This window comes from Anser anser (assembly GCF_964211835.1).
Source record: "Anser anser genome assembly, chromosome: 3".
Lineage (NCBI taxonomy): Eukaryota > Metazoa > Chordata > Aves > Anseriformes > Anatidae > Anser > Anser anser.
This window is the reverse complement of record NC_139722.1, coordinates 16,210,310-16,235,948: the sequence shown is the minus strand read 5'-3', so window position 1 is coordinate 16,235,948 and position 25,639 is coordinate 16,210,310. Positions and strand designations below refer to the sequence as shown.

At 52.1% G+C, this 25,639-nt stretch overlaps 2 protein-coding genes across 4 annotated transcripts in view; both read left to right on the top strand.

Annotated features, from left to right (window-relative positions):
• Positions 1-33: 33 nt before the first annotated feature.
• Positions 34-25,639, top strand: part of GRHL1 (grainyhead like transcription factor 1) — a 38,196-nt gene continuing 12,590 nt past the window's right edge. For 2 of the 3 annotated variants that reach the window (XM_083827984.1, XM_083827982.1), the window contains exons 1-9: positions 1,110-1,240; positions 3,394-3,580; positions 6,071-6,141; positions 7,545-7,935; positions 8,315-8,391; positions 9,184-9,340; positions 9,813-9,924; positions 10,903-10,997; positions 22,253-22,411. In XM_083827984.1, the coding sequence (XP_083684110.1) occupies positions 1,194-1,240; positions 3,394-3,580; positions 6,071-6,141; positions 7,545-7,935; positions 8,315-8,391; positions 9,184-9,340; positions 9,813-9,924; positions 10,903-10,997; positions 22,253-22,411 (1,296 nt within the window). In that variant the 5' untranslated portion in view covers positions 1,110-1,193. Of the gene's footprint in view, positions 830-1,109; positions 1,241-3,393; positions 3,581-6,070; positions 6,142-7,544; positions 7,936-8,314; positions 8,392-9,183; positions 9,341-9,812; positions 9,925-10,902; positions 10,998-22,252; positions 22,412-25,639 lie in introns of those variants that run through there. The other variant, XM_083827983.1, reaches the window with a different exon arrangement.
• RRM2 (ribonucleotide reductase regulatory subunit M2) overlaps positions 17,168-25,639 on the top strand; it is a 65,427-nt gene continuing 56,955 nt past the window's right edge. Inside the window, exon 1 of the mRNA XM_083827989.1 lies at positions 17,168-17,174. The gene's annotated coding sequence lies outside the window, so the exon portion shown is untranslated. The remainder of the gene's footprint in view (positions 17,175-25,639) is intronic.

The window sequence follows — 25,639 nt, the reverse complement described above, 5'->3', positions numbered from 1 at the left end:
TTACCTCGGGAACGGACTTTTTACCTCAGGAACGGCTTTTTGTTTATTTATTTTCCTCGGGAAGGGACTTTTTACTTCAAGAACGGCTTTTTGTTTATTTATTTTCCTCGGGAAGGGACTTTTTACTTCAGGAACGGCCTTTTTTTAACTCAAGAACAGCTTTTTATTTATTTTTTTCCTCGGGAACGGCATTTTTAACCTCAGGAACGGCTTTTTATTTATTTATTTTCCTCCGGAACGGACTTTTTACCTCAGGAACGGCATTTTTTTACCTCAGGAACGGCTTTTTATTTATTTATTTTCCCCGGGAACTGACTTTTTACTTCAGGAAGCGCCTTTTTTTTTTTTTACCTCAGGAATCTCAGGAACAGACTTTTTTTTTTTTTTTTTTTTTTTTTTTTTACCTCGGGAACTTTTTTTTTTTCTTTTTAAACCTCACGAGCAGCCCCGTCAGGGTGAAGACGGGCCACCCCGCGTCTTTGCGCCCATCCCTCCCCCTCCTCTCAGCGCGGCCGCCGCCGCCGCCGCCCGTCCCCTCCGCACCATCTCCGCGGTCCCGCCCCCTCCCTCCCCGCCGCCCAATGGGGAGCCGCCGGCTCCTCCCCGCCGCCCTCGGCGGCCAATGGGAGGCCCCGCGCGGCGCCCGTCCACCTGCGGCCGGCGGCGCCACCTGAGCGGGCGAGAAAAGCCGACAAAACCCGTCGGTGCGGCGGGCTGCGCGCTGCTCCCTCCGCTCGCCCCCGCGCCCTCCCGTCCCGTCCCGTCCCGACCCGCCGGGCCAGTTCTGCCGCCCGCTGCCTCCTCCAGACATGACCCAGGACTACGACAAGTGAGTGCTGGAAGTCCCTGTGGGGCGGGGGGGGAGGGGGAGAAGCCCCTCAGGGGGCGCCCCCCCCCCCCTCCATCTTAGGGCAGCGACCTGAGGCGGGGCGGCGCGAAATGGCGGAAGGGAGCCCCCGGGTGTGTGGGGTGTGTGTGTGTGTGAGGGGATGAGGGGGGGGGGACACCCCTGCGGCCGTCCCGCCCAGCCTGCCCAAGCCGCCGCCCCCCTCCTCCTTAAATGCCGGGCGGCGGCCGGCGGGGCCGCGCTGCCGGGAGCGGGCTCCGCCGCGTGTGGTGTGTGCGCCCCCCCCTCCCCCCCCGTCCCTCACACACCCTTCCCAATGCCCGGCTGGGGGCTGTGAGCGGGCCCCATGGACTTCTACGAGGCGCACCCCGCCGGGAAGGTGGATTTCGGCAGGTAACGGGGCGGCCCCGCGCTTCATCCCCTCGGTTTCCTTAGGGTCGGGGGGATTTCGGGGATTTTCGACCCCCCCCCTTCGCTGCCAGGGAGCGAGCGGGCAGAAGCTTTTTGAGCTTTGCTTCCCCCCTCCTTAACCCCCTCTCGTTTTCCTGCAGGGGCTGGCTGACTGCCGGCTCCGCAGGTAATTCCCCCCGCACGGTGCCGGTGGGGCAGCGTGTGCTGCTCCTCGCTGAGGAAACGGCAGAGAAACGGGCAGCTTTTGCGTTTTGCTGGGTTTCTTCGCGGCCGTCCCAGCTGCCGGTGCTCCTGCTTCTCCCCCTTCCTTCTCCTCCCGTGGGCGTGCAGGAGGGGAGCAGCTCGGTGGGCTGGCAGTCCCGCGGCTCCTGGCATAGCAAGGATGGGTAAAAGGGATCGCACAGCGCTCGTGACACTTCCCTTTTTCTCGCAAGTAACTTGCCTTGAGGACTGGCCCGCTTACTGTGGATATTCCAGGCTCCTTTCATCGCATTGTGTAAGAATAGGAGGAACTTGTACCGCGTCCCTTAAGAGAATTCAGCTTTGTCTTTTGCTGTGCAGTCTTTGGTAGAAGGTGGATCAGAGAATCATCTAGGTTGGAAGAGACCTCCAGGATGTCCCGGATACAATAGCAATCTGTAATTTGGCATACATATTTCAGTCCACACATAAATCCCTACAAAGACCTAGAAAAGGGTTTGGTGAAGAGCTCTTCTTTTTTGTTGTTTGCTTTTTCTCCCCAACTATACAATGCTGTTTTATAGGTACAAAGTGCTCTTATAAATCCTGGAAACTCACACTTAAACTGCCTTAAACTCAGCCAAGCTGTCCCATTGAAGCTGCGGGACTGCTTGTGTAACCGATCAAGGATCGAACGCATCATTTACAAAGTGCTTTGCAATCTTTTTGGTAGAAGGTGGTGATAAATGCAGGATAGTGCTAAGCTGATTATAGTGATTAGAGCGTTTCACAACTTTGTATTTCACAACTTTTTGTATTTGTAGTGTATTTCAATCTCTGAATGCGTCTGGGTAAATAACAGATGAAAAGAATCCTTATCTTCCGGGGAAGGGGTATGATGGTGGTGAGGATGTGTTTTGGTGTTTTTTTTGTTTGTTTGTTTGATTGCCTTTTTTTTAAACAAACTGTTATCGATCTATTATTTTTTATTGGATTAAAAATCTTGGATTATTTGAGGAAATCCAAATGTCCCCTGTCCCACCCAATCTAGCAAACTAATGTTGTCCTTGCACTGCAAGGAGAACTGTTTGAGCTCATCTAAAAAGTCAGATTTTTAAAATGTTACCTTGATCTGACTTTAAAGATGAAGCATATGTTTCACCAACATGACCCGCTTTCGGTTATAGGCTGAAGGTCCAAGTCTTGGACATTTTCTCCTTTGCAGCAACAGCAGCATGTTCAGAGTAGATGCAGTTTCTCAACGTACTACATCATCAAGGAAATAACCAAGGTTTTCTCTCTTTCCCAGTTATAACTTGTCATTGACTCAAGCTAGGCTCACGTCTCTTCAGCAGTAACCAGACAGCAAATCTTTTGGCTTCCGTTGTCAGAAAAACTCACTGCTGTGTTGGTTTTTGAGGACTCTCTGGCCAGTTTTCCACGTGTAGCCTGTAACTAATCATCAGCTTCTAGGTGGTGTTTTAATGTGGACTCGGAGAGCGCAGGCACCTTCTGAAAGCTCTGGGAGAAAGATGTTTTGTTAGTTCACACTTTCTAGTTCCACATGGAAACTCGAGCAGGTTACGGCTCGCTGCCATTACGTAGGATGTGCTAGAGGTTTTGTAGGTGGTAGGCCAGTAAGCACGTATAACTCCTGGGCTGGATTCAGAGCGTTAGCAGGTCTGTTGTGCTCTTAAACAGCTCTGTGATTGTATATGGGCTGGTGTAATCCAGCTGAGTTTGTTCATGTTAATCCCGATTTACACTGAGCACGGGTGAGATCAGAATTAGGTTTCTGGGCTTTTTGTGTTGACTAATCCTTGCAATGCACTGAATCAGAATTTGAACCCTGTGAAACTGGGGCAGCTAACTTTAAAGAACTTCAGGAATGTTTTTCATGACTTCCAACAGGCATTTTTTCTTTTTTGTCTTTTTCATTTTTTTTATGATTCAAGTAAAAGACCCGTGCTGGTTCTTCAGAATGACTCTCTCTACTCCCAGAGACGTCCGTACACCAGCGAAGATGAAGCCTGGAAATCCTTTCTTGAAAATCCCCTTACGGCAGCCACCAAAGCTATGATGAGCATCAACGGCGATGAAGACAGCGCGGCTGCCCTCGGACTGCTGTACGATTACTACAAGGTAGATTGTCACGGGGGCGCTTTGACAGCCACTGGAGCTTTTATTCCGCCGGTGGAAAAGGCGTCATTTGCTTGATGACAAAGAGTCATCGCATGGATTTTGCTGAAGCCGTGAATATATCATGAGGACTTTAAACTATATGGCTTTAAAATTAAGAAAAAAAAAATCTGTTGAAAGATGGTTTATTTTTAGTTCAGCAAAATAAGATCTGGATCTTGCTGTAATGGTCAAAAGCTTCAGTAGCGCGTTGACTCTAGGTTCTGCAGGAGGCAGAGTATTAAGTAGTCACGATGAATGAAACTTCGGAGCGTGTCCATGTCTGAATGTAAATATGCATTTCCTTTTGCTCGTGTGATTCCTGTTCTGGTGGGGCCGCTGGCTTTTGTGCTGCCGGGAAGCTACAAAGACAGAATTTGTGGTTGTGGGTGGGGGAGCGTCAGCCAGGAGGAGCTGGTGCCTGCATCCCTCTAACCTTCAGCGAGCTGTTAACGTGTTAATCCTTTGGCAGCTGTGGTTGTCTCCCCTTAGCATTTGAGGTCTTCTCGAGACATTTACCTTCCTAGGTACCCACGGGTGAGTTGCACCCGAGCAGATAACCTTCTGATCTGCACGGAGTATGTTTCATTGAGCTTTCCTTTCTAAATATGGGAAGCCCAAGCCCGGGTGGCTTTCTTCACCCCGACGTTCAAGTCAGCGGAGGCCAGCAGACACTTGCGGGCAGGGAGGTGTCGTGCCGCTGTTGGGGCGGCCTGGCTCCCCAGGCGGAGCTGCCTGTTTCTCCTTTGCTGAGCAGGCAGGGAGGCCAGAGGGCCGGCCTGGCTCTGGGGCCTGGCGTTTTGGTTAATGCCTTTCAACAGCAGTGAGTGCAATTGCTAGCCTCAGTGTGCTCCTCAAACCCTAGCAGAGGTTGCATTGGGCGTACAAAATCTTTGCCCGTCTATTTTTTTTGTTAGATTTGAATACGTCTTGTGTATCAAAATAATCTTGTAACGCTTTATATGGAGCTTAGTGCTCCACACATGCAACAAAATGCCACAAATTCACTGGTGTGAGTGTTATTCGGCTAGTTTTTTGAGAGCATTGCCTTTCTGCTTTGTGCCCACGCTTGCTGTGCTCTTGGATAGGGGAAGAGAAAAAAACACTTTCACCAGAACAATTTTAATCCACAGGGTTTAATCCAGGGTTTAATCCACAGAATCAATTTTGATTTCTAAATGCATAGATTACAAAGAGAACGGCGATGTCGATCCTTCGTGCTTGGCAAAGCAGAAGGGATTTGCTGTACGTTAACGTCTAATTTGGGGCTTCCTCATGTTTGGGTATCAGTAGGTGTGTAGAAAATTCGGTGGAAAAACAGGTATTCAGCACACTTGTGTGAGGCAGAACGGTTAGGGCTGAAAGATTTATTGGAGGCTGTGATGAAGTAATGTCAGAGGGACAGCGTCTAGGCATTCGCAATACGCCCCCTCTCCCTTTGCAATATTAAAAGCAGCGATGAGATCACCTTTGAATATTTTATATTTTTTAAAAAAAAAAAAAACAAAACACTTGAAGACTCTTCTGTTTGACTAATGGGCTACCCTGATCCTTCGGCTGTTGCTAGCAGGGCCTTACAGAAGTTAAATTTTCAGCCACAATGTGGGTTCTGCAGCCGTGGTGGGCTTTGGGCCACGGGCAGTTTGGAAGCGCCTTGTTCTTTGGTGGATAGCTGTGGTCAGGCTCTCAGTGGTCTCCAAACAGAGGTTTTCAGAGTTCTGCTGGTGGCTGTGGAAAATCCATTTCTGGGGTTATCGGAGTTCCCGTGTTACGTGGAACAGGCAGGATTTAGGCTTTAGTCAGGGGCTATTAAGAGAAATATGCTTTTCATGCAGCTACGTTGCCAGCATCAGAGCTAATTAGCAGCAAAGCGGTGATTCTTCACGTTGCACCTGAGCTGGCAAACAGGAGCAGTATCCGAGTGCGCGTGTGGAGCAAAGGGAAGTGCTGGGAGTCGACTCCTCCTCGCGCAGGAAAACGTTTGCTCTAATCCTTCAGGTGGCACGCTGGGTCCAAGTGCCAGGAGCACCGTTTGAGCCTGGTGCCCCCCAGCCCCCTGGTCTCTGAGGAGAAAGTAAAGCCTTGAGCGGCCTCAGAGAACGTCGAGGCTCTCCCTCAGGTCCAGCTGAGGCGCTCCAGCCTGCGAGGGCTGCGTTTCCCCACCAGCTTTAACGTGGTCTGACACTGGCAGGAGCGCAGGGCTTGCACGGGTGGCCGGGTTGGTGGCAGCAGGATCCTCCGAGCAGCACGTGGGACGTGCCTGGCGCCCCAGAGCTGCGCGGATGTTAGCAGCAGTCAGGCTGTAATGCTAATAATGACTGGTATCGGAGAGCGATGCTCTCTTAATTTGACCAAAGAGGGGGAAGAGCTGTAATGGCTGTGTTTGAAGGACCAATTTTTTGCGTGTGTGTACGGGAGGAGGAATGCAATTACAGCGTGTGTTGTGTTTCCCAGGTGCCAAGGGAGAGGAGATCTTCAACAGCTAAACCAGAGGTGGAACATCCTGACCAAGATCATAGCAAAAGGTATTAGTTTTTGTGTCTGCTTGTCTTCCTTTGCTCTTAGACCACCAAAGCTGCTGAAAGAGAACCTTCTGCCCCAGGAGCAGGACAGGGGCTGGACTGTGATATGGAGAGCTGAGGCCCAAACCGCTGCTTATTTACATCCATTCTGCTTTCTGTCTGCTTGTGTCGTACAGTCAGCTTGGCAAAAGCTGCTTTCTTTAACGTTAAGTGAAGGCTTCCCTTCCCAAGGCTTGCAGAGGTCTTTTTTTTTTTTTCTTTTTTGCATGCAGTTATCTCAGTTCTTCATTGCTGATTTTGGTCTCAGGCACTAGCATCATTGCTCCCTCATGCATGGGCTGAGGGGGAGGGACTTCAGAGTGCTTGTGATTTAGGTTTTCTTACTGTTTGTGGCCTTCTTTTGTATCCGCTAGAACTTCTTTATTTCTTCTTCCTCTTACTGCCCTTCCTCTCTTGTGCCCCCTGCCCAAAGCAGACGAAGATACCGATTAAATAAATATTATGAGCGTGAGGTTCATTCAAGACAGGCTTCCACTCCCACCGTCCTCTTCCTTTGGACTGATTAGAAGATTAAAATGTCTTGAGGACCTGAGGTGAGGTTTTGTGGTTTGCTCGAACGACTTCTGGTTGAGAAGAGCAGCCCGGCTCCCAGCCACGTGTTCCCACTGCTCCCCTGGTACCAGCTGCGGTCTTCCGCCGACCCATAACCTAGCAGGACAAAAAGTGATTAGTTTGCTGCCAGTGGAACAAGCTGAACTGGCTCACCGAGGGGACGGGGGAGAGTCCGAATTGGTGCAGAGCAGACGGCAGGACCACGTCGTTGGGAGGGAGAAAGGGAGGGAGGGAGGGAGGGCTGGCTCTGAGGTCAGCTCGGCCGCAGGTGTCACTGTCATCCTGGCAGAAATGCGTGTGGTGGGGTGGAGAGTGTGAAGCTATGCAAACCACCGTGGGGAGTCTTGGTGGGGCTTTTCTTGGGGGATGTGCACGAACGAGGGCTGTAATTTCCCTGGGAGCTCTTCTTGGGTGGCAAACTTGTAGGGCAGAGGAACGGCGACCTTGTTCTTGATCCCCCTCCGACCACCAGGCAGCAGTTTTATGCAGCCTAGCGTGAGCCTGCATGTGGTGAGAGGAGCATCACAGCGCTTGGTTTCGGATCGCTGTTTTCCAGGCAGTGAGAATTGGGGCTGTGAACCCTCACCCTTTGCTCCAGGGTAATTCATCTCCAAGGTGGAGTTATTAGCAGTGGGTGAGTGGTGGTTTTTTTTCTTTTTTTTTTTTTCTCAGCTTTTCAGGTTAGGGTAGAGTTGGTATCAGCTGTCCCAAAGGCTGAAAAGCAGTTCTAGTTCTTGTTTAATGAGAAAACTAAAAGTTCTGTTTATTTACTTTTTTTTTCTTGCCTTTTAAAGGAACAGCATCCCGAACGTGACGGAACAATCGCTTATTTCTGCCGGGGAAAACAGAGTCCAGGTCCTGAAGAATGTGCCTTTCAATATCGTCCTTCCGCACACGCCCCAGATGGGCATGGACAAGAGGGGCCACCTCACCACCCCTGACACGACCGTCACCGTCTCCATCGCGACGATGCCCACCCACTCCATCAAAACGGAGACCCAGCCCCACGGCTTCGCGGTGGGCATCCCTCCGAGCGTCTACCACCCCGAGCCCCCCGAGCGGGTGGTGGTGTTTGACAGGAACCTCAATCCCGACCAGTTCAACTCCAACACCCAGCCGCAGAACTCCCAGAGGCGGACGCCGGACTCGACCTTCTCCGAGACCTTCAAGGAAGGCGTGCAAGAGGTACAAAAAAAGGCACTCTGTGCGTGTGTCTTAATGGTATCGGCTGAAAACAGCAGTAACCGCGACTTTATTTGTTTGAAAGCCACGCATCAAGGAACTGTGTAGCTCCTCCTTTTCTTTGAGGATTTGAGGAAGCTTTAAAATGTTGCCATAAGTTGACTCAGAAGGCTTGTGAGATGTTGTGCTTAGTTGACACCCAAAAGTTTTGGATTAAAAACCTGCTCCGGTGTCCTGTGTGTACAGACCAAAAATCAGCTCTTATCTGATGATCAGTTTGCCTGCCAGAAGTTCTGTGGCAACACATATCTGTTTAATCTTGACTTTTCTTGGTGCTGCTGTGTTAATTGTTGCGGTGTTCTGTTTTTTGTGTCTACACCAGGTTTTCTTTCCTGCTGAATTGAATCTCCGGATGACCAACATGAATTCAGAAGATTATGTTTTTGACAGTATTTCTGGGTAATGCTTTAACACCCCCCTTGGCCTTTACTCTCTTCTTCTCTTTGATTTGGGTTTTATGTGAGTAGGCAGTGCAGCTCGCTCCCTTCTGCACTGAGTCTCTGTCAGGCTCCTGGGGGCTGCGGATGTCAAAAGCACCAACAGTAGCTGCTAATTGGAATGGAATAGTTGAAAACTATTAAATTTCTACATACATCTTCAAGGAAAACGACCTGTAGGGTTGGAAATACCACCCTGCTTCAGTTGCTGTCCTTGTAACAACTCCCTGTCCCATAAGAAGGTGCGGTGGCTGTCAGCAGTCGTCTCTCAGAGCTGGCTTCTGGCCTCTTGTCCCTCTGCTGGAAAGCCACAGCAGAAATGGGAAGCACGAAACTCGTATGAACTCCGAGGGAGGGGAGTAAGGTAGTTGTGTTAGCTGCAGTTCACCAAGAGGGAAGAGGAGACCGTGGCCACTGAATAGCTTATTAGCTTGTGAATTTAATTTAATTGCTAATAGCTAATGGATAGTTTTCTGTTCCGTGAGAGCAGCTTGCTGCTCCGAGATGGAATAGATTGCTTCCAGACTGGCCTGCCGCTGTGACTCGGAATTTAGCTTGCCAAGAACTTCTCTGAAATCTTCGTTCATGAAGGAAATAGTTTAAAAAGGGGCTCATCCTGTTTTCCAACTTCCTCGCCTGTTGATGGCTTAGTGAGTCAACTAACGACTTTGGAATTTCTCCAAATTAAATGTAAAACATTTAATCAGCTTTCCAGGAAAATGCCTTAGCAATCGCTGTCCTCTTTGCTTCGCAGGAATAACTTTGAATACACCCTGGAAGCCTCCAAGTCTCTCCGGCAGAAGCCGGGGGACAGCACGATGACGTACCTGAACAAAGGCCAATTCTACCCGATCACGCTGAAAGAAGTGAGCAGCAGCGAAGGAATCCATCACCCCATCAGCAAAGTCCGAGTAAGTGGCAGCTCTTGTGGTTTCTTGGGAAAGAGGGCGTGCGTGTTGGGAGCCTTACGCTCTCCCGAAGCTAATCCCAACCGGAGCATCAGCACGCCGGGCAGCTCACCCTCTCTGTTACGTCAGCGCTCGTTCCTCTGCCGTCCGCCTCCTTCCAGACCAACCCATCCTGGCTCGGCCCGCGAAGAAGCGGTGTCAGCACTTGTGTGGAGGTGATGCAACGCCTGCAACGAGATTCGTGAACTCCAGTTAGGAGGGCAGCTCTGCTCAGCGCTTTGTGACCCAGAAAGCGCGGCTGTCTGCCTTTCTGCCAGGCTGCACGTGGGCCAGCTGTGCTGCCGCTTTGCGAAGCGCAACGCGGAAAACCTGACACCGAGGAGGACTTCCAAGACAAATGTACTCTGCGGCCTTTTCTTTCACGTGTTTGCGTTTTTATTTTCTTTAATCTTCTGCCCTCCCCCTCTCCTTTCAGAGTGTCATCATGGTGGTGTTTGCTGAAGACAAAACAAGAGAAGATCAGCTCAGGCACTGGAAATACTGGCACTCGAGACAGCACACAGCCAAACAAAGATGCATTGACATAGGTAAAGGAACACTCTTCTTGCTGATGTCAAACTCCAGCCTAATTCCTTGGCACGGTTTGGCTTTCTGCTAACGCTTTGTTATTTTAACCAACCTTTGGATTACGCTTTCAACTCTCAGTAGCTTTGCTGAAAGACTGGAGAGAGCTGCTGATAGTTTTGAGCTAATGTTGCGGTTTTTAGGACCCCTTAGAGGGGCTGGATTTTGGAGGGGTTTATTTTATTCACGAGCAGACTGAGTTTAGAGTCCTGCATTGGGAGATGCAATGCCTGTCTCCAAACTGCAGTTGTTTTGGCATATCTTGGTGGCTGTAGCTAAATTGCAGCCCACAATCTCTGCGGCTGTCTTAAATACCGTGTTTCTTCAAAGGCCAAGATCCTTGCAGAAATACCTCGACGCTAGTGATCCTCCTTCCCCCAGCTTTGCTCACAACTGGCTTTTGGTGCACGGCAGAAAAAGAAAACACTGCAAATTTCCACTCGCCTCTAGACAAGGCAGTGGCTGGCTGGCGTCCAGCCTTCTCTGGCTGAAGGCTGGGTTGTACTCCTCGTCTTCCTTCTGCGAATAAAAGCAGGGATTAATCACTTGGCACTTAAAGCAGACGCGCATGCAAATCTTTGTTATTGAAGGACTTTTATTGAGAGCTTATTCCTCTGCCGTCCGGAGCAGAGTTTCCCGTACACAGCAGGTTATGGCACGGGGCATGCAGTATCTGTGGTGTCTGCTTTTCCCCTAGGAGTTTCTAGTTGGGGTTCTCTGAGTCCCCTATTTTGCTCCTCCCTCCTGTTTTTTGATGTGTGTGTGTGCGTTTGGTATGAGAACTATTTCCAGACTTTTTAATGATCCATTTTTAAATACAGTTCAGCTTCCTTTGCCCCCAAGGGGTTGCTGAGGAGTTGCAGTTTCTAGCTGCTCTGTGTGAGTAAGAGCTCCGGACGGTATCGCCTCTCCCTCTCCCTCACGCCTCTCCTTTCTAACAGCTGACTACAAGGAGAGCTTCAACACCATCAGCAACATCGAGGAGATCGCGTACAACGCCATTTCCTTCACCTGGGACATCAACGAGGAGGCGAAGGTGTGTGACCACGCTCAGGTTTCCTGTCCTTTCGGGAGAGATTCGCTGGGCGGGGGGAAGGGAAGGGCGTGTGGCCTACCCGGTGATTAGCATGTAACAAGTTTGTTTACACTCCAACGTGAGGCAAAACCTCCTGGCTGTTTCTTAAGAGGGTTCGCATGTGCAACTGCGGGGAGCTTTACGACTGCTTTTAGGTTCTTGGCAGAATCGCCTCCCTGAGAGGGGCGAGCACCGGCAGAAGGAAGCGCCGAGGGTTTCCAGGGCAGATGAGGTGGTGCTGGAGGTGGCGCTGAGCGCAGCGGGGCTTGGCAGTTAGCACAGCCCCTTGGCAGGGGCCCGGGGGGCAATTTCTGAGGAGTCAAGGCTGGGACGAGGGGCTCGTCTTCAGCAGAAGAGGGAGTAGCTGCTGTTGTTTCAGCAACGCATGCTTGGGTAGCTCAACCACGGGTGCCAACGCACGGTGACCTATTTCGAGTTCCAGCAGCCTCCCAGTGAACCCCGTTTTGATCTTTGGGCGCCGCAGTAGGTGCGTAGGTACGGGCAGCTCTCCTGGCCGCTGCTTAGCTGTACCTGTGTGAAGCCACTCCAGCTCCCAAAAAGGACCTGCGTGCCTTCCAGCTGCCGGGGCGGCAGCTCAGGGAGGACGGAGTCCCCTCGGTTCCACAGGCGCTTCCCACCGCTTTGCTGCTGGAGTTGAAGTGCGGAAGCCGTCTTCGGAGAGTTTCTGAACTACCTGGGCAAAAACGAGAGGCCCAGGAGATGTCATCGCAAGCTTTGCTCTGTGCTGCACGAGAGCTTTAGATAAAAGGCCGCAGGGAGAGGTTTTTGGGGGTTGCCGCTGGCTTTCAGCTCGGTGGGAGAAGCGTGGGGTGCTCGGCAGGCAGCAGCGAGGAGCTGTGCGCGCTGCTGGCTGGAGAAAGCTGCCCTGCAGCGTGCCTGCTGTTCCCCGGGCATGGAATTGGGCACCGGGCTTCTCCGTTCACCAGGTCTGGCTTCTGGGTTTGGCCTCGGTCAGCCTGAGGGGGGTGGTGGCAGGGAGGGCCTTGCCTGCTGTGGTTTTTTGAAGCACAAAGCCCTTTGATTTATGGACAAGGACATGAAGCCTCAGAAAGGAGACAGGCGGTGTTCCCAGGGTGTTAACGTGCTACCGTAGCCAAGGATCGAGGAGCAGGGCTTAGAGCTGGTGCTGAGAAGCCGGTGGCTGTCCTGAGGAAAGCCGTCTCTTCCCACCTGCTGACAGAGCCCAGCCATTTTTCTCTTGATTTGACCTCTCAGGGCAGCCTCAGCAAGCAGAGAGGCAACGAGCAGATCCAGATAGGTGCTAAAAATTCGCCGTGTCCTCTATGGACAAAGAAATACGCCGTGCAACCACCTCCCCTGTGCCATCCTTGGCACGTCCAGGCAGAGATGCTGGTTTTAGTGGGGCTAGCAGCGTTCGTCGAGGCGAACCAAAAGGTGAACCAAACCGTTCAAACAGGTTCCTGGGCAGGGAACTGAGGCACTTTATCTGTATGAACCTGGTGCGGATGGTCGTTGCCCAGGTGCTCGACAGACCCCTGAACGTTCAGGTCTTGCAGGTCCGTAGGAAAATTGCCCCTAGCAGTTTGAAAATGTCTCCGGACACCCCCCGGGGTTGTATTTCAGCTCGCGGGATGAGGTGGTGTAGGGAGATGTGACCCAGACTGGTTTGGTAGCTACATAAGGCAAATTTGCCTCCAGACTTTCACTGCTAGTGTGCAAGATCCGTGTGCTTTGAAGGGACTGTGATTCCAGGAGCCAAGGCTTGCACTCTTCGTATCAGGATCACATTAAGACCAAAATACTGTGGATTTTGAGTGTTCAAAGAACTCTCGTTTGTAACAAACGCTCTGTGTTTTAAACATCTGTTTAACCTTTTTATTTTTTTTTTCCCCGAGTGGATGCGTTCTGTCAGTGGTTGGATTTCTCATCAGCGGAGCTGCTGCTCTTTCCCAACTCCTGTGATCTTATCAGGAGATGCCTGAGCCAATTTCAACTATTTTTATTGCATGGTTCGCTTACCTTGCGTGCACGCACTCTCTTTCTCCCCCCTCAATCTCCTCCCCCCCCCCCCCCCCCCCAAGAATAGTCGTGAAGAATATGAAGAGCAGGGAATGAGGAGCGCTGGGTTCCTGTGGAAGACCTTCTGTAGCACCAGAAATAACTAGTGTCTGACGTTTAATAAGAGCAGCGTTGCGTAGACAGTGTATTTAACCAGCCAGCAAGCCTTGCTTATTAGAAACTTGCTTCCTGCGCCCCGGAGTTACCCGGCTCAGAGCCAGGCGATTCTCCTGGGGTTGCTGCTTCTCCCCTTTCCCTGCTGCTCGGTTCCAGGTTGCTGTGGGGAGGACTCGGTGCTGTGCGGCGCAGTACGGTGGTGCGAGGCGCTGCGCCTGAGGTCTGTGCTGTAATTGCTCAGTCAGGCACCCGGGGCTCTGGGTGTGGGTCAGAACTGCGAAGGGGGAAACGCCATCTCGTCGCACCGAGTTGCTCCTCGCAGCTCTGGGACCAGAGTTTTACAGGAACTTGCCTTGCCTCCTGCTAGCCCTTGCTGTGGGGGCGTACAGGAGCATCAGAGCCGCTTTGTGCATGCCAGGAGCGTGTCGCCTCGCTCCCTGAGAGTGCTTTGGCCTGGAGGCACAGGGGATTGGGTAAAATACAGCTTTCTGCTGAGGGAAAAACTGTTCTGACGAGAGCTGGGCACAACTCCTGGATGCGGGACGTAGCAGCTCTGCTTGGAGCGACTGCTGGTGTCCCGCAGCGGGCTGGGTGTGTGCTGTCGAGTACACCAGGAGCACTTCACGCGTGACAGGCTTTTCCCACTCCGGGATCAGTGCTTGTGGGTTTTGGAGCAAATGTTTTGTGCTTCATTCTGGCAGCTCCTCTCTGCCCTCTTCTGTTCCTCGGAGACAGCACAGGAGTCGCTGGGAAGGGCCAGCCTAGGGGAGAGTGGTGCGTTAAGAACTCGGTGGGCTTCCCAGGCGTGTTCAAGCTGGAAAAGGGCTCAGGACCTGAAGGGCAAGGGAGCTGAGGGTGGGGAGGAAGACCAGGTTTTGTCTGGGAAAGAGAGGCTGCCTGTAAGTGGTGCTTCCGAGACTTGAAGGAGAGCAAATATAGGGTAGAAAGACGGAGAGGAGGTGCTGTGGTCAGCACAGCTACTCGGGAGCAGCCCCAGCTGGGTGGAAGCGTGGCCTGATGAGTCTGAGAGATGGGGAGCTGATACGTTCGCTCGCACGCAACGGGTAACGCTGGAGTCACCCTGAGGCTTGCGGAGACTTCAAACAGTTTCCCACCCTGTCCTGGGCTTCTGCTGCGTTGGGCAGACGGTCGAGGTAGAGGTAGAATTGTGTTTTTGTAACAGCTTTTGGATGTCTGAACACGAGCTCGTCATCTTTCGCTTCTGTTACGTCATTAGGGCTGGGATGGAGCTTGCTGTGCAGGTGCCTGCCCCTCCTCGTTGACCAAGCAGGCTTTGGCCGTCTTTAAAGTCTGCTGCTGAACTTGGGGAAGAGGAATTCCTGTCCTTGTAATGCTTTCTGTGTGGATTGCCTCCGCCTGGCAATGGGGAGAAGCATCTGTAGGTTCAGGGTATGAGTTTTTGAGACTGGGAGCCGTCTCCTCCTGTGTCTGTACAGCGTGCCTGGTTCTCCTCCCCTGGCTGGTGTCCGTTCGAGGTCTTCTGGTGGAAATTGTCGTTATGCGCGTGGTTAAGCGCGCGTTTCTTACCCGTCTTTCCTGCCACTCTGTTCTTACTGTTGGCTGTCCTGTTACCTCTGCTGCTACCCGTTAGGCTGTGTGAGGCAAATTCTCTCTCCCTTACCTCTGGCCCGGGGACATGGCCTGCTCTCGGGTCAGTGACAGTTGAACAATCTGGCCAGATCGGTTTCCCCAGGGGTAACTGGCTTTGCTGGATCCGGCTTTGCTCAAGTCCTGTCTGAGCTCCTGCCCCGTGGAGCAGGAGGGCTGGGGCCGGGGCTCTGCCCGAGGCGAGCCGGCGTGCTCCGAGCCGGCCCGGGGGGCTTCGGAACGGCTCACGTGCCCAACCTGCTCAGCTGCAGCTCGAAGGAGAGGCAGGGTTTGGCAGAAGGCAGCAAAACGCACCCGCGTCTTCTCAGTGATTGTGTCTTTGCCAGATTGTGTAGCTGCAAGAACTCGAGGTGGTGTTTGAGGCACCCTTTGGTGCTGTAAGCAGGCACTGTGTGAAAAGACCCTTTCCCCTAAAAGGGGGTATGTCGTAAGGGTCTAACCATGGCTTTGGAGGTGGAGAATACTGTGGTAGAGCTTCTTGCTTCTTTCCACTGAAGACGAGGTGCTGTGACGTCTCTCAAGTGACACCCTGAATAACAGAGTTCAAACAATGCTCTTTTTTTTTTGTCCAAGATGAGTGGGACAGTCCTACATTAAGGTAATTTGTGGCAAACTTGAATTGGCCTTCAGAAATGTTAGATTGCCCGGTGAGGGTGGTCTGCTGGCAGGTCCCTGTGCTTCCTGCCTGCAGTTCCTGGGCAGGACTTCTCCTCTTCTGGAGAGGACAGATTTCTTGCTCTAACTCAAAGTAAGGCTGGGGTGTACGCTGCTGATTTACTTTGAGTTTCTTCTAGCGTAGCCCTTGCTTGGTGTTCACTGTAGGAAGAACTCAACTGTTGTGATTGATGAATATTGCCCGTATTTATATGGATGCCATTGTAATGAAGCGGCAGTCATATGCCTCATTAAAGAAGGTGTTGCCAGCTTGAGCAGCATTGAGGACGTACAGGTTTGGTTAGTTGGAAATGAAACTATGAAATGTGATGAGTCAAACATACTTCAAGGAGAGAGATTGGTTTGGAGCCAGCGCTACAGACCACAGGTACTTTGAGGCACAAGTACCTGCAGCGTTGGAGCAGGGACGCAGGAAAAGCACAGCAAGTGTTGCCTGCCTCTCAGCACGGACCTCTCCTGCTCTGGCCTGGGTTCTCTAAAACCAAGTGGCTGTTGCCCTTGGTTCTAAACGTTGCACACCAGGAGGAGTTTTTCAGCTAAGATCTCCCCTCAGGACTCGGTGTCTCAATCTCCACCACCTTTCTGGTCTTCCACCTGGCCCTGAAGCTCGCAGCGTGTTTCGTAAAGCCAAAACAAAACCCTTCCCTTGCTGAGCTTTCCTAGGTGGAAAGCTGGGTGCTGGTATTTTTTTTAACTTCCATTCCTTTCATGCCTTATGGCAAAACTTCCTCTTCAGCCATTTCTGTGCCTTTGTAGACTTCATTCTTTCAGATTTTTTTTACCTTTTGCCAATTTTTCTCCCCCCCAAGCTGCTGCTTTTGTTTTCTTTCGAACCACCCCGATGGGAGCTGACACCTGGGCCGCATCTTTATCTTATCAGAGCGTGGGGCGGGGAGGAAGCGCTGGCAGGAATGGGAACCTCTCTCCCCGCTTTTCCCACGTGCTGTGAGCAGAGACGTTCCTGTGTTTCCTTGCCCCGGAACACGTTGGGATAACACTCGGCGTTCCCCTGGTATAATATGCATTTTCCTTTCATTACCGTGCCTTTTCGTTCTCTTGATGGGGATGAACTTGCTCCGAGGACGTTCTTTTATCTGCGACTGGGCGATGGCTCCCGCTCCGCCTTCCCTGGCGGGGTGTGGGACCTGCGGCACGCCTGGTGCCAGGCACCCAGACGGGGCTTCGGAGGCTCCAATGCAAACCAATTCCTCGGGCTCCGAGCGGGATGGCGCTGAGCGGGGCTGGAGCGGATGCGGCCCTGTCGCAGACCTGCCAGACGAGCCTTATTTGGAGCGTCCGATCCCAAAGGCAGGAGGGAGGCGGCTGGGGAGCCCACAGGTGCACGAGTTGCCCAATTTTTTTTTTTTAATCTCCCTTTTCCTGGCTCGCCTCCTGCTGATGCAAAACCTGCGGTGCGCACGTGGGAGGTGAAGAAACGAATGTGAGAGCAGGGAGATTAGCGGCCTCTCAGGTGATCCCTACTAAGCTGCTCGGGTTCTTTTTTTTTTCTTCTTCTTTTAAAGACAGAGCAGTCTCCTCAGCACTGCTTTCTTAGGACGTGCCTCAGTGGATGTGTGCGGGCAGAGCTGTGCTTGCCCTGCCCGCACTGCGAGCTGCCTGGCCGCGACCCAGCGCCCGTCCTGGAAGCCACATGGCTTCGTTAGCACACCGCGCTGCTCTCGGAAGGCCTCGGAGCCACGCCGGTGTAATTTATAAGGCTTTGGGGCCAGAGGATTTGCATCCTGCCAGCTCACAGCACAGATTGAGCATGTCAAGGCCTATTTTATGTACATCCGTGCGGACGTAGCTTTAGAAAAGACCCTTTATTTTACCCTTCCGTGTCCATCTTTGTCAAAGCCTTTAGAGAAACCACACGTTTTCCACCATCAGCACTTCAATAGCAAGCGTGGAGTTGCTGGGCAGTTTCTCTTTCGTGTGCGGCTGATCAATGGGTTGTTTGGGCTGCTCCTTGGGACTGCTGTCACCGGGTCAGCCTCAAAGGTTCCTCTTCAGGTTAGCTCGGCCGAAGGGTTGCGCGTCTCTTTGTTCTGCAAAAAGTGAAAATAACACGGAGGTGAAAGTCAGCTGCACAGCAACTGCTGCCTTCCCCAGCCGGAGACCACAAGAACGAGCGTGCAGCCCCAAGTCAAAGCTGAATGTGGAGCTGCACGGATCCCATGGGTCCTGCTGGGCAAGCTCTGCGTCAGCCCACAGGACGGCTCTGCGAGTAGGGTGCGTGGGGAGCCGTCCGCAGGTGAGGCTGTGCCTTTGTGGGGTGGAAATGGCCCCAGGATTTGCTGGGATCCCTTTGCCTACCGTGTGTGGGGCAGAACGCTGGAATTGGTGAGCCAAGGCCATGGAAAATGGTGTCAGGCTGTGTTCCCTAACAAGGAGCTTATTGCGGTTTAGCCTGTCTCTGGTGGGGGTGTTTTGGAGCCTACGCCATGTGTTCTGTCCAGACCCAGTTAATCCAATGTCAGAAGTGGCCTGATAAATTTAAGCTGAGTATAACATTAAAATGAGAAGCTTCTGTCTCTCTAAGGGTGCTAGGAAAGCTGGATTTTTATCTGAATCCTGAATAGGGAAAGAAATAGCCAATGGACTCGGATTATCGAGCGGTGCCTTTATCCTCTGGTCACAAAATCGTAACAAACAGGAGGAGGTGAGTTCAGTTTAGTTGTATTTATTAAAAAAGGAAGCCACAGGGAGCAAGGCGATGGGACCAGAACAATCCCAAGCCCAGCCTCGTGCAGAAGGACGTCCAGGAATCGCGCGCCGGGGAGATCTGTTGCCTACTTCAGGTCTCACCCGTGTGTCCGTGTGCTGGGCCAGCACTCCCGGCCGGCTAATTGCCACCCGAGCTGCTTGCCGTCACCTGTGGCAACCCCAGACGTGCCTTCCTCCTCCTCCACGCCGCGGTGAGTAAGGAGAGGCTGTCCGAGGTGACATCTCATCTGAAGCTTCTGCATATGTAGCCTTTGGACTAAGCAAAATTGCGGGCGCTTCTTGTGTGACAAAGGAGCGCGGCGTCCAAGATAAACCGGGGAGAAGAGATCTGGGTACGCAAGCCTTCATTTCAGAAAGGCATCTTTCATCTCGCTGACAGCGAGGTTCCTGCAGCGCTTTGATTGCCCTTTAATTACGCCTGTTTTTCCTGGTTTGTTTGAAAGGCAGATCTTGTTAGAAAAAGGTGCTGTGTGGAAAGAACTTGGCTGTCTCCGCTGCCCTTCCTTGAGGGCATGCAGCAGAGCAGCCGGATTAATTTTTCCTGCGTTATTAAAACTGGAGATTGTTTCTCGTGGATCCCGACGTGGGCACAGCGCCGTTCTTATGAGTCGCGAGCGGTCGGACGGTTAGAGCAGCCCGGGAAGTCACGAGGTCGGGCTTCTTCCCACGCTGCCTCCCATCGTGATCTCAGATCTCTCTGCTTTAAAGCCTCCGTTTGTTCTTTCTGTGAGGCCGGGCTGCTCCTCTGCCCCAAAGGCTGCGGGACACCACACGTGGTGGCAGGGGACTGGTGGGCGCGGGGCTTCTTGTAGCACGCTGGGGTGAAAAACCAACAAAAAAGAAAGAAAAAGTAAAGTCTGGCTTCGGTTGGAGAGAAAAGCCTGGAAATATGATTCAATGTACGCTCAAGGCTTAACTGCCAAGCAAGCAAAATAGCTCGGGACCAGGTTCCTAATCCTTCTCAAAATCTCTTTTAAAGAAAACCTACGTAACTTTTGAGGCTTTGACTCATGGTTGTAAGCGCTTGGGCTTGACAGCGCTCTATTTTTAAGTGCCGTCTTTGTGTTGAATCCTGGGAGGTGAGATGAAAATGTTTTTTTTAAAAGTAACAACAAATCTTAATATAGCTGAGAATGCGGAACTGCCCTTGGAAAAATAGGTTGGACACATGAAAAGGAATCTTGCTCAGCAGGCTGAAGACGCAGAGCAACTTCTGCGGTTACGTTTTTCTTTCTTCTGGCAATTTTGGGGTGGGGATGTAGCTGGCGCAGTCACTCGGCCTTACGTTTCTTCTCCAACGCAAGTCAAACCTTCCTGAACAAAAGCTCCTGGCTGAAACTGCTTGAGCCCAAGCTGGAGAAGCTGTTCTCTGAAAGTCCGTTTTTGTGGAACTTGAGGGGACTTCAAGCTGGAAAATAGGACTTGGAGTTACAGGATGGGTAGGGAGGAGGAGGTGATCCTTTCCAAAGGGCTTTGTAGGAACAGGAGAGGCCAGGCTCTGAGGGAGGTACGAGGAGGTGGCGGTTGTCATCTGCGCGGCGTCCCGAAGGCTTAAAGGGCATTAAAATGAAGTCAGCCGTTCAAAGCCAAAACTAACCAAATGAGGAGAACTTCAAGTAGCAGGATAAGCTTTGTCATCTGCGTTCCTATGGGACACCCATGCCGCCCTGCTGTAGCAGCACGCACCCATCCTGTTGAGACCGAGGCTCCAAGAGCCGCGTGCGCTTTGTGTGGCTGGTAAGCCCGGCCTCCGGGGAGCCTCTCGGGCAGCAGCCCGGAGGGAGAGCCCAAAACTCGGACCCAAATCCTCCAGAAGAGACGTGCTGCTTCTTCTAGAGAGCTCAGCCTGCCGGGGGTACGGCGCTGTGAAACTCGTGTGGGATTTCACAGGAGTTGTGAGGCTGTGGCAGACCTCCTGGAGCGGCTGCTGGTGCGTGTTTCCTCGCAGAACACCCTCCTTTTTTTTTGTACAGACATGAGAGCTGCGTGTGAATATTCATCAGGGGTAAATAAACTTAAAATTAAAAATGTAGGAACATGCAAACACCGGAGCCAAAGCTCTCTGAAAGCACCCCCCCTGCCCAGGGAACCTGATTATTCAGGCTGTGCTCGCAGCTGATTACACGGCTCAGAACAGGGCGAGAGCAGCTCTTCAAACGCCTCCAAGCTTTCCCCCGGGGCCGTGCCAGCGCCGCAAGCAGAATGAGCTTTGGGAGTTGAAGGCAGCGAAAAGGGGAGGCGGGCGGATGAAAGTCAGGGTAGCGATCGGTCGGGTCGGTCTCTGGAAGATGAAGAGTTTATTGTAAAGTAACTTTCCCAGCTGTGGCTTGTGACGTCATGCGAAAAAGCCGAGGCGTTGCCTTGAAACAGTGAGGGGCTTAGGGTGCTGGCACGCGAGCTGGGAGGCGAGTGGGCAGAACCAGTGCTGAGCCAATGCTCACCACGCTGTCAGCACCCCTTCTTTGCCCCGTTCCCTGCTTCAGGCCGCAGGCAGCTGTGCCTGGGCTGCCGGAGACAGGCTGCTGGCGTTCCTTAGATGTTGTTTTCATGCGTTTTGATCTCTCCGTGCACAAGTGGGACACCACAGGGCGTATGTCGGTGGGATGGGGGCTTGCACGCGGGTCTGGCAGCGCTCACGGGGGCCACCCCAAGAAGCTGCGTGCCGAGCTTGAGCGTTCAGGTGAGTTACTGCAGGAGCAGTAAGTCGTGGAATCGCAGCATCGCTACGCCAGGCTGCCCAAAGCCCCATCCGACCTGGCCTTGAACGCTTCCAGGGACTGGGGCATCCGCAGCGATCCCAACGAAACCTTTACGCCTTTCCGAGCTGCATTTGAGGCTTCGCAGTACTGAGAGGGCTCCGGAAGGTGGCACCAGCTCCCTGCAGAGCTCGTCAGCCTGGCGCTTGGTGTTAGAGCAGAGGAGTCAGCAATTAGGAGGTGGGACCGTGCTCCTGCAGCCTCTGGCAACGCGCTTCTGGCTCCCACAGCTTTGGTGCCTTATTTTTTAAGTTTTTTTATTTGAGGGGTGGGTTGCCAGCCTTAGTTTGCGAGGCAGGGAGGAGAGGAGCCACTGCAGGTCTTGGTAGCTGGTAAATCCCTGGTAATTAATTGTTGCAGCTTCTTCTGAGACACGCCAGTAATGAGCGCTGTGTCTGGAGAAGGGCCCGGCACAAAGCACGCGTTCTGGTCACAGAGCTCTGCTCTGTTTGTTCACAGCCACGTGAGAATATCTCTTCCTTCTGGTCAGCAACGCCGCGCTCCCTCTCTGGTGTAGGGTTTTTTTTTGTTTGAGGCAATTAAGAAAATAAAATTAGATCCATTGAAAATCGCTCTTAATTCATTTTCCCCCTAATTCAATTTTTTATTAGAATAATGACAATATTACCCTTTCCCTTCGGTTCTGAGCTTTAACAAGATGCTGCAGGTCTTCCTGGGGAACATTCAAAATGGTGTTCATAGTTTTAAGTAGAAAACCCAGAAACTCTCTCACTGAAATAATAGCATTATTCTTCTGTTTAAAGGTAATAGCCTGCTTAATATTTTTAATAGCTTTTAATACGATTTAAAAAGTTTTGCCTGTAAGCTGTGCTCGCACCAGCTTATGTGCGACTCAGAAAGCTTTGGTTTACCGTGCCTGAATTAATCTAAGTCTTTCAGGGTGGTTAAAGACTTGCCAGTGAAGCTTGGGTGTAGGAGGATTCCTGCTGCTAAAGGTTTGATGACGAGAGATGAGGTCTCCTCAGCAAAAAATACTTAGGAAAGACAGGTGGAGCTCTCCTGAAGTTTGAGAGTTTGCTGAAATTCACTCTAGTTCAAGGGCTTTGTCCCCTGCGATGACATCTATAAACGATTAGGGATGTGGTACTGCTCCGCGTGGATTTCAGCTGATACCTCAAAGGACAGAAAGCCCTCCTTGGAGGGCTGGGGACCCGCACTTAGGTCTCAGTGCTGGCTGAGTAGTCCATTGCTCGGTGGGCAGCCAGGAATTTCCGTGGCACTTCTGACGGACGCTGGTTTCCTCTCCTGCAGGTTTTCATTTCTGTGAACTGCCTCAGCACGGATTTCTCCTCTCAGAAGGGGGTGAAAGGCCTGCCCCTGAATCTTCAGATTGACACCTACAGCTACAATAACAGGAGTAACAAGCCCGTGCACAGAGCCTACTGCCAGATTAAAGTCTTCTGCGACAAGGTAAGGCTGGGTCAACGTGCAGAGGGTATTTTGGGGAAGGCTGTTCCACAGCTGAGGGGGCTTCTTTCTCATCCTGCCGCTTGGTATTTGGGCTCACTGAGGGCTCCTGTGCGTGCGCAGCCTTGGCAAGGGAAAAAATGTCACCCCTTCCACTTGGCTCGTGGACGTTATGATGACCTCAGATCAATTTGCTGCTCTCAGAATGCTGGAGCGCTCCCGAGCACTGTGTCGGTGTTGACTTTGGAGAAAGGTCAGCCCGTGGCAGAAGATAAATGTGGTGGCCCAGACGTTGGGAGAGTGCCTTCACTAGGAGAAGGACGAGTCGGTGCAGTTGAGCAAGCGGAAGCTTTTACTTTTGCCCAACTTGTGTCATGACGGCCTTTTTAAGTGTCTTTGTGTGTTCTTATTGTACTCACTATTCAAAAAAAAAAAAAGAGATCTGTCCTGTGAGCAGAAAATGTTGCTGTTTTCGTTGTGCTCCCGTGAGTATAACAAGTCTGTTCACAGGCTGGACGGGTGCCATGATGTGTCTGCTCTGCCCAGTGCAGTTAGTTCAGCACCTAGAAAATTCACGCCTTTCCCGCAGTCACGCATCACCTGAAGCTGTGAAGGAAGCACAGCGGGAGCTGAGCTGAGAGCAGTCTTTAAAGCTTCCCTGGGTTCGTGGAGAAGGGATATTTGCCTGCTTCTGTAACCTTCTCCCATCCGAACCACCATCTTCTGAGGGACCGCAGCAAGCGATGCGTGGTGCTGCTCGCAGAGCCACCAAGAGCGCTCTCACAGGGATGAGCGCTGCCCAGAGCTCCCAGCCCCTCTCTTGATGGCTGTGAGCCACGCTGACTGTTTTGCTGGCCCCGTACTTGTCTGGGGCCTCTCATTCTTTACATCCTTGTCTTCTCCGGATGGGCTTTCTGTGACCCTAGGACTCTGCTGCAAAGATCAGTGTCCCCATGACCTCCCAAAACATATGGAGTCTGCCTCTGCTATGGCATCCAATTGGTCCACCCTGCCACGTTTTATTGTCCATTTTTGTATTAAGTAGGCCTCTTTTCCTTGCACGGCTGGGAGAAGCTGCCTGTCGTCCTTGGTATAAAGTCATCTAATAATAAATAACAGTAGTCGCCTTCCTTCAGGTGCCTCCTGAGAAGTCTCCTTGGGATGGTTTCTGCAAGGAATTTACCAGGGAGTTAAATTCTTGCTGCTACCTCTCTGCAGATGCTCTTCTGTGATAGCGTTTCCCTCATCCTGTAGGACCGGCCCTATCTTAAGGACTTGCCAGGAAGCCTTGGAAACTTGGGTCTCATGGACTTCCTCCAGGCCTAAGCCTTGGAGGTCTTTTTTTTTCCCCTTTTCCTCCTTTAAATTGAGACTGAGGAAAGTTTGTCACCTTAAGCCGTTAGATTATCTGGGAGTCTTGTGTGTTATCAACCTTCATTTTATTGTTTTGTGTGTTTATTTGCGATACCACCGAGTGCAGACTTGCTGCAGGGGATGGGGGTTCTCTTACTCTGACGTTGCCCAGCCCATCAGTGACACTGTGCTAAAATGACTGACGTGCTCGTGCCACCGCTAACGAGACAAGTTGGTTAACGAAAGGGCAGACTTGGTGGGTACGTAGCTGAAAGGAAACTGTTTGAGTCCGTGCTATAAACTTCAGCCACTCTAGTTACCCTGCCATGCGGCTGCACCCTTTATTTTCACTTTGGGTTTTGACCTTTCCTCCCGCTTGATTCCTCCAGGTGCTTTGCAAATTGGAGCTGAATTAACGGGGGGGGAATGAGGGGGGGAGAAGGCACTGACTCCTAAACCCCAGCCCTGTCCGTCCCCTCCGGCCACCTGTAAGAGCCCTGCCATTTCAGAAAGAGCTCCCGTTTTCCCAGCAGCAGTCGTGCTTTAAATCTTAAGCAATCAATCAGCTTATCTCGGGTGTTTATAGGACCACCGTTACTATAGCATCCACACAGCGCGGCCCCTAATGTGTTTGTCCTCCTGTCGCTGCTTGCAGGCGAGTGCTGTTACCCCTGCTTTTACCGTGGGGAGCCAAGCCTGAACTGGGGAAAAAGCAGCACAAAATGGTTGTGCTGTGGCCACCCAACTCGGGCAGCTCTGTAGAGCCCCTCAGTTCCGGTTAAAGCCTGCCTAAACCGACTGACTTCGAACCCCAACACTCGCACGGCAGTCCTCTGCTGTCCCTTTTTTTCTGTTTTTTGGTACAAATCGGTGGATATCCCATGGAAGGGAGGACCAACAGTTCAGTTAGCGTTGCGTGAGGCTGTCTCTTCCCCCAGCTCAGTAAATCCGCCCTCGGAGTAGCTGCGCTCCTTGCGCAGACCTCTTCTCGTCTGACCTATTCAGCAAGCCTGACAGCGAGGAGACGAGGCTGAGGATCGGCGGTGAGTGCCCCTTTTCCAGCGCCTCCTGCACGCTGTGGGGCACGGCTCAGGCCTCCAGCTGGCTCCCCGGAGCGCCGTGCCGTTACGTTAGACCTCTTCGGCTCCGTGTCCCCGATGCCCTCACGTCTTCAAGCCCCTTTGCCCTAGTTTCCACGAGCGGGGGAGCGCCGGGAGGGGAAGTGGCTCGCAGTGACATTTCCCTGCCAGCCAAATGCCCCGGCTGCGTTGGCAGATGCAGAGGCACGTCGGGCACGCCGACAGGGAGCCCGGCTCGATTTACGCAGCGCACAGAGCCCTGTTGGAGCGGCCGGCAGGGGAAAGGCTGTGACACGGAGCACCCGGCGAGCTCCTCTGGCTCCTGCGTATCTGGAGCTTACCAAGTAAGCCCCGTTGCGCTGTGGGAGGGAGGGAGGGAGGAATGGCTGCCCTCCCCAAAACGCAGCCTCCCTTTTACAGCCCAAGAATCCCTTACACAACCAGAGGCTTAGCAGGAGAAAAGCAACAACCAAAAAATCCTGCAGCCTTTAACGCATTGCAAGAGCATGAAATCTTAGATTTCAGGCTGTAGGCTGTGTTCTAGGTGATAAAGTTAGGAAAACCTCATTCTTACGAGCCTATTTATCCCAGAACTGTGGAATGCTGGGTTCCTGTCTCTTCTTTCCCACGTCTCTTTTTCTTCTTTCCTCCAAAAGTATCTCACCCTGAATCAGAAAGGCCTGCTATCAAAGCAGTTGAGATGCTGCAGGTTGCAGAGGCCCAGGGAAAAACAAGTTACTTGAAAGCAGAGCTCTGAGACTGTACAGAAAGGGAGGTCAAGGGAGGTTTCCTCAAAACG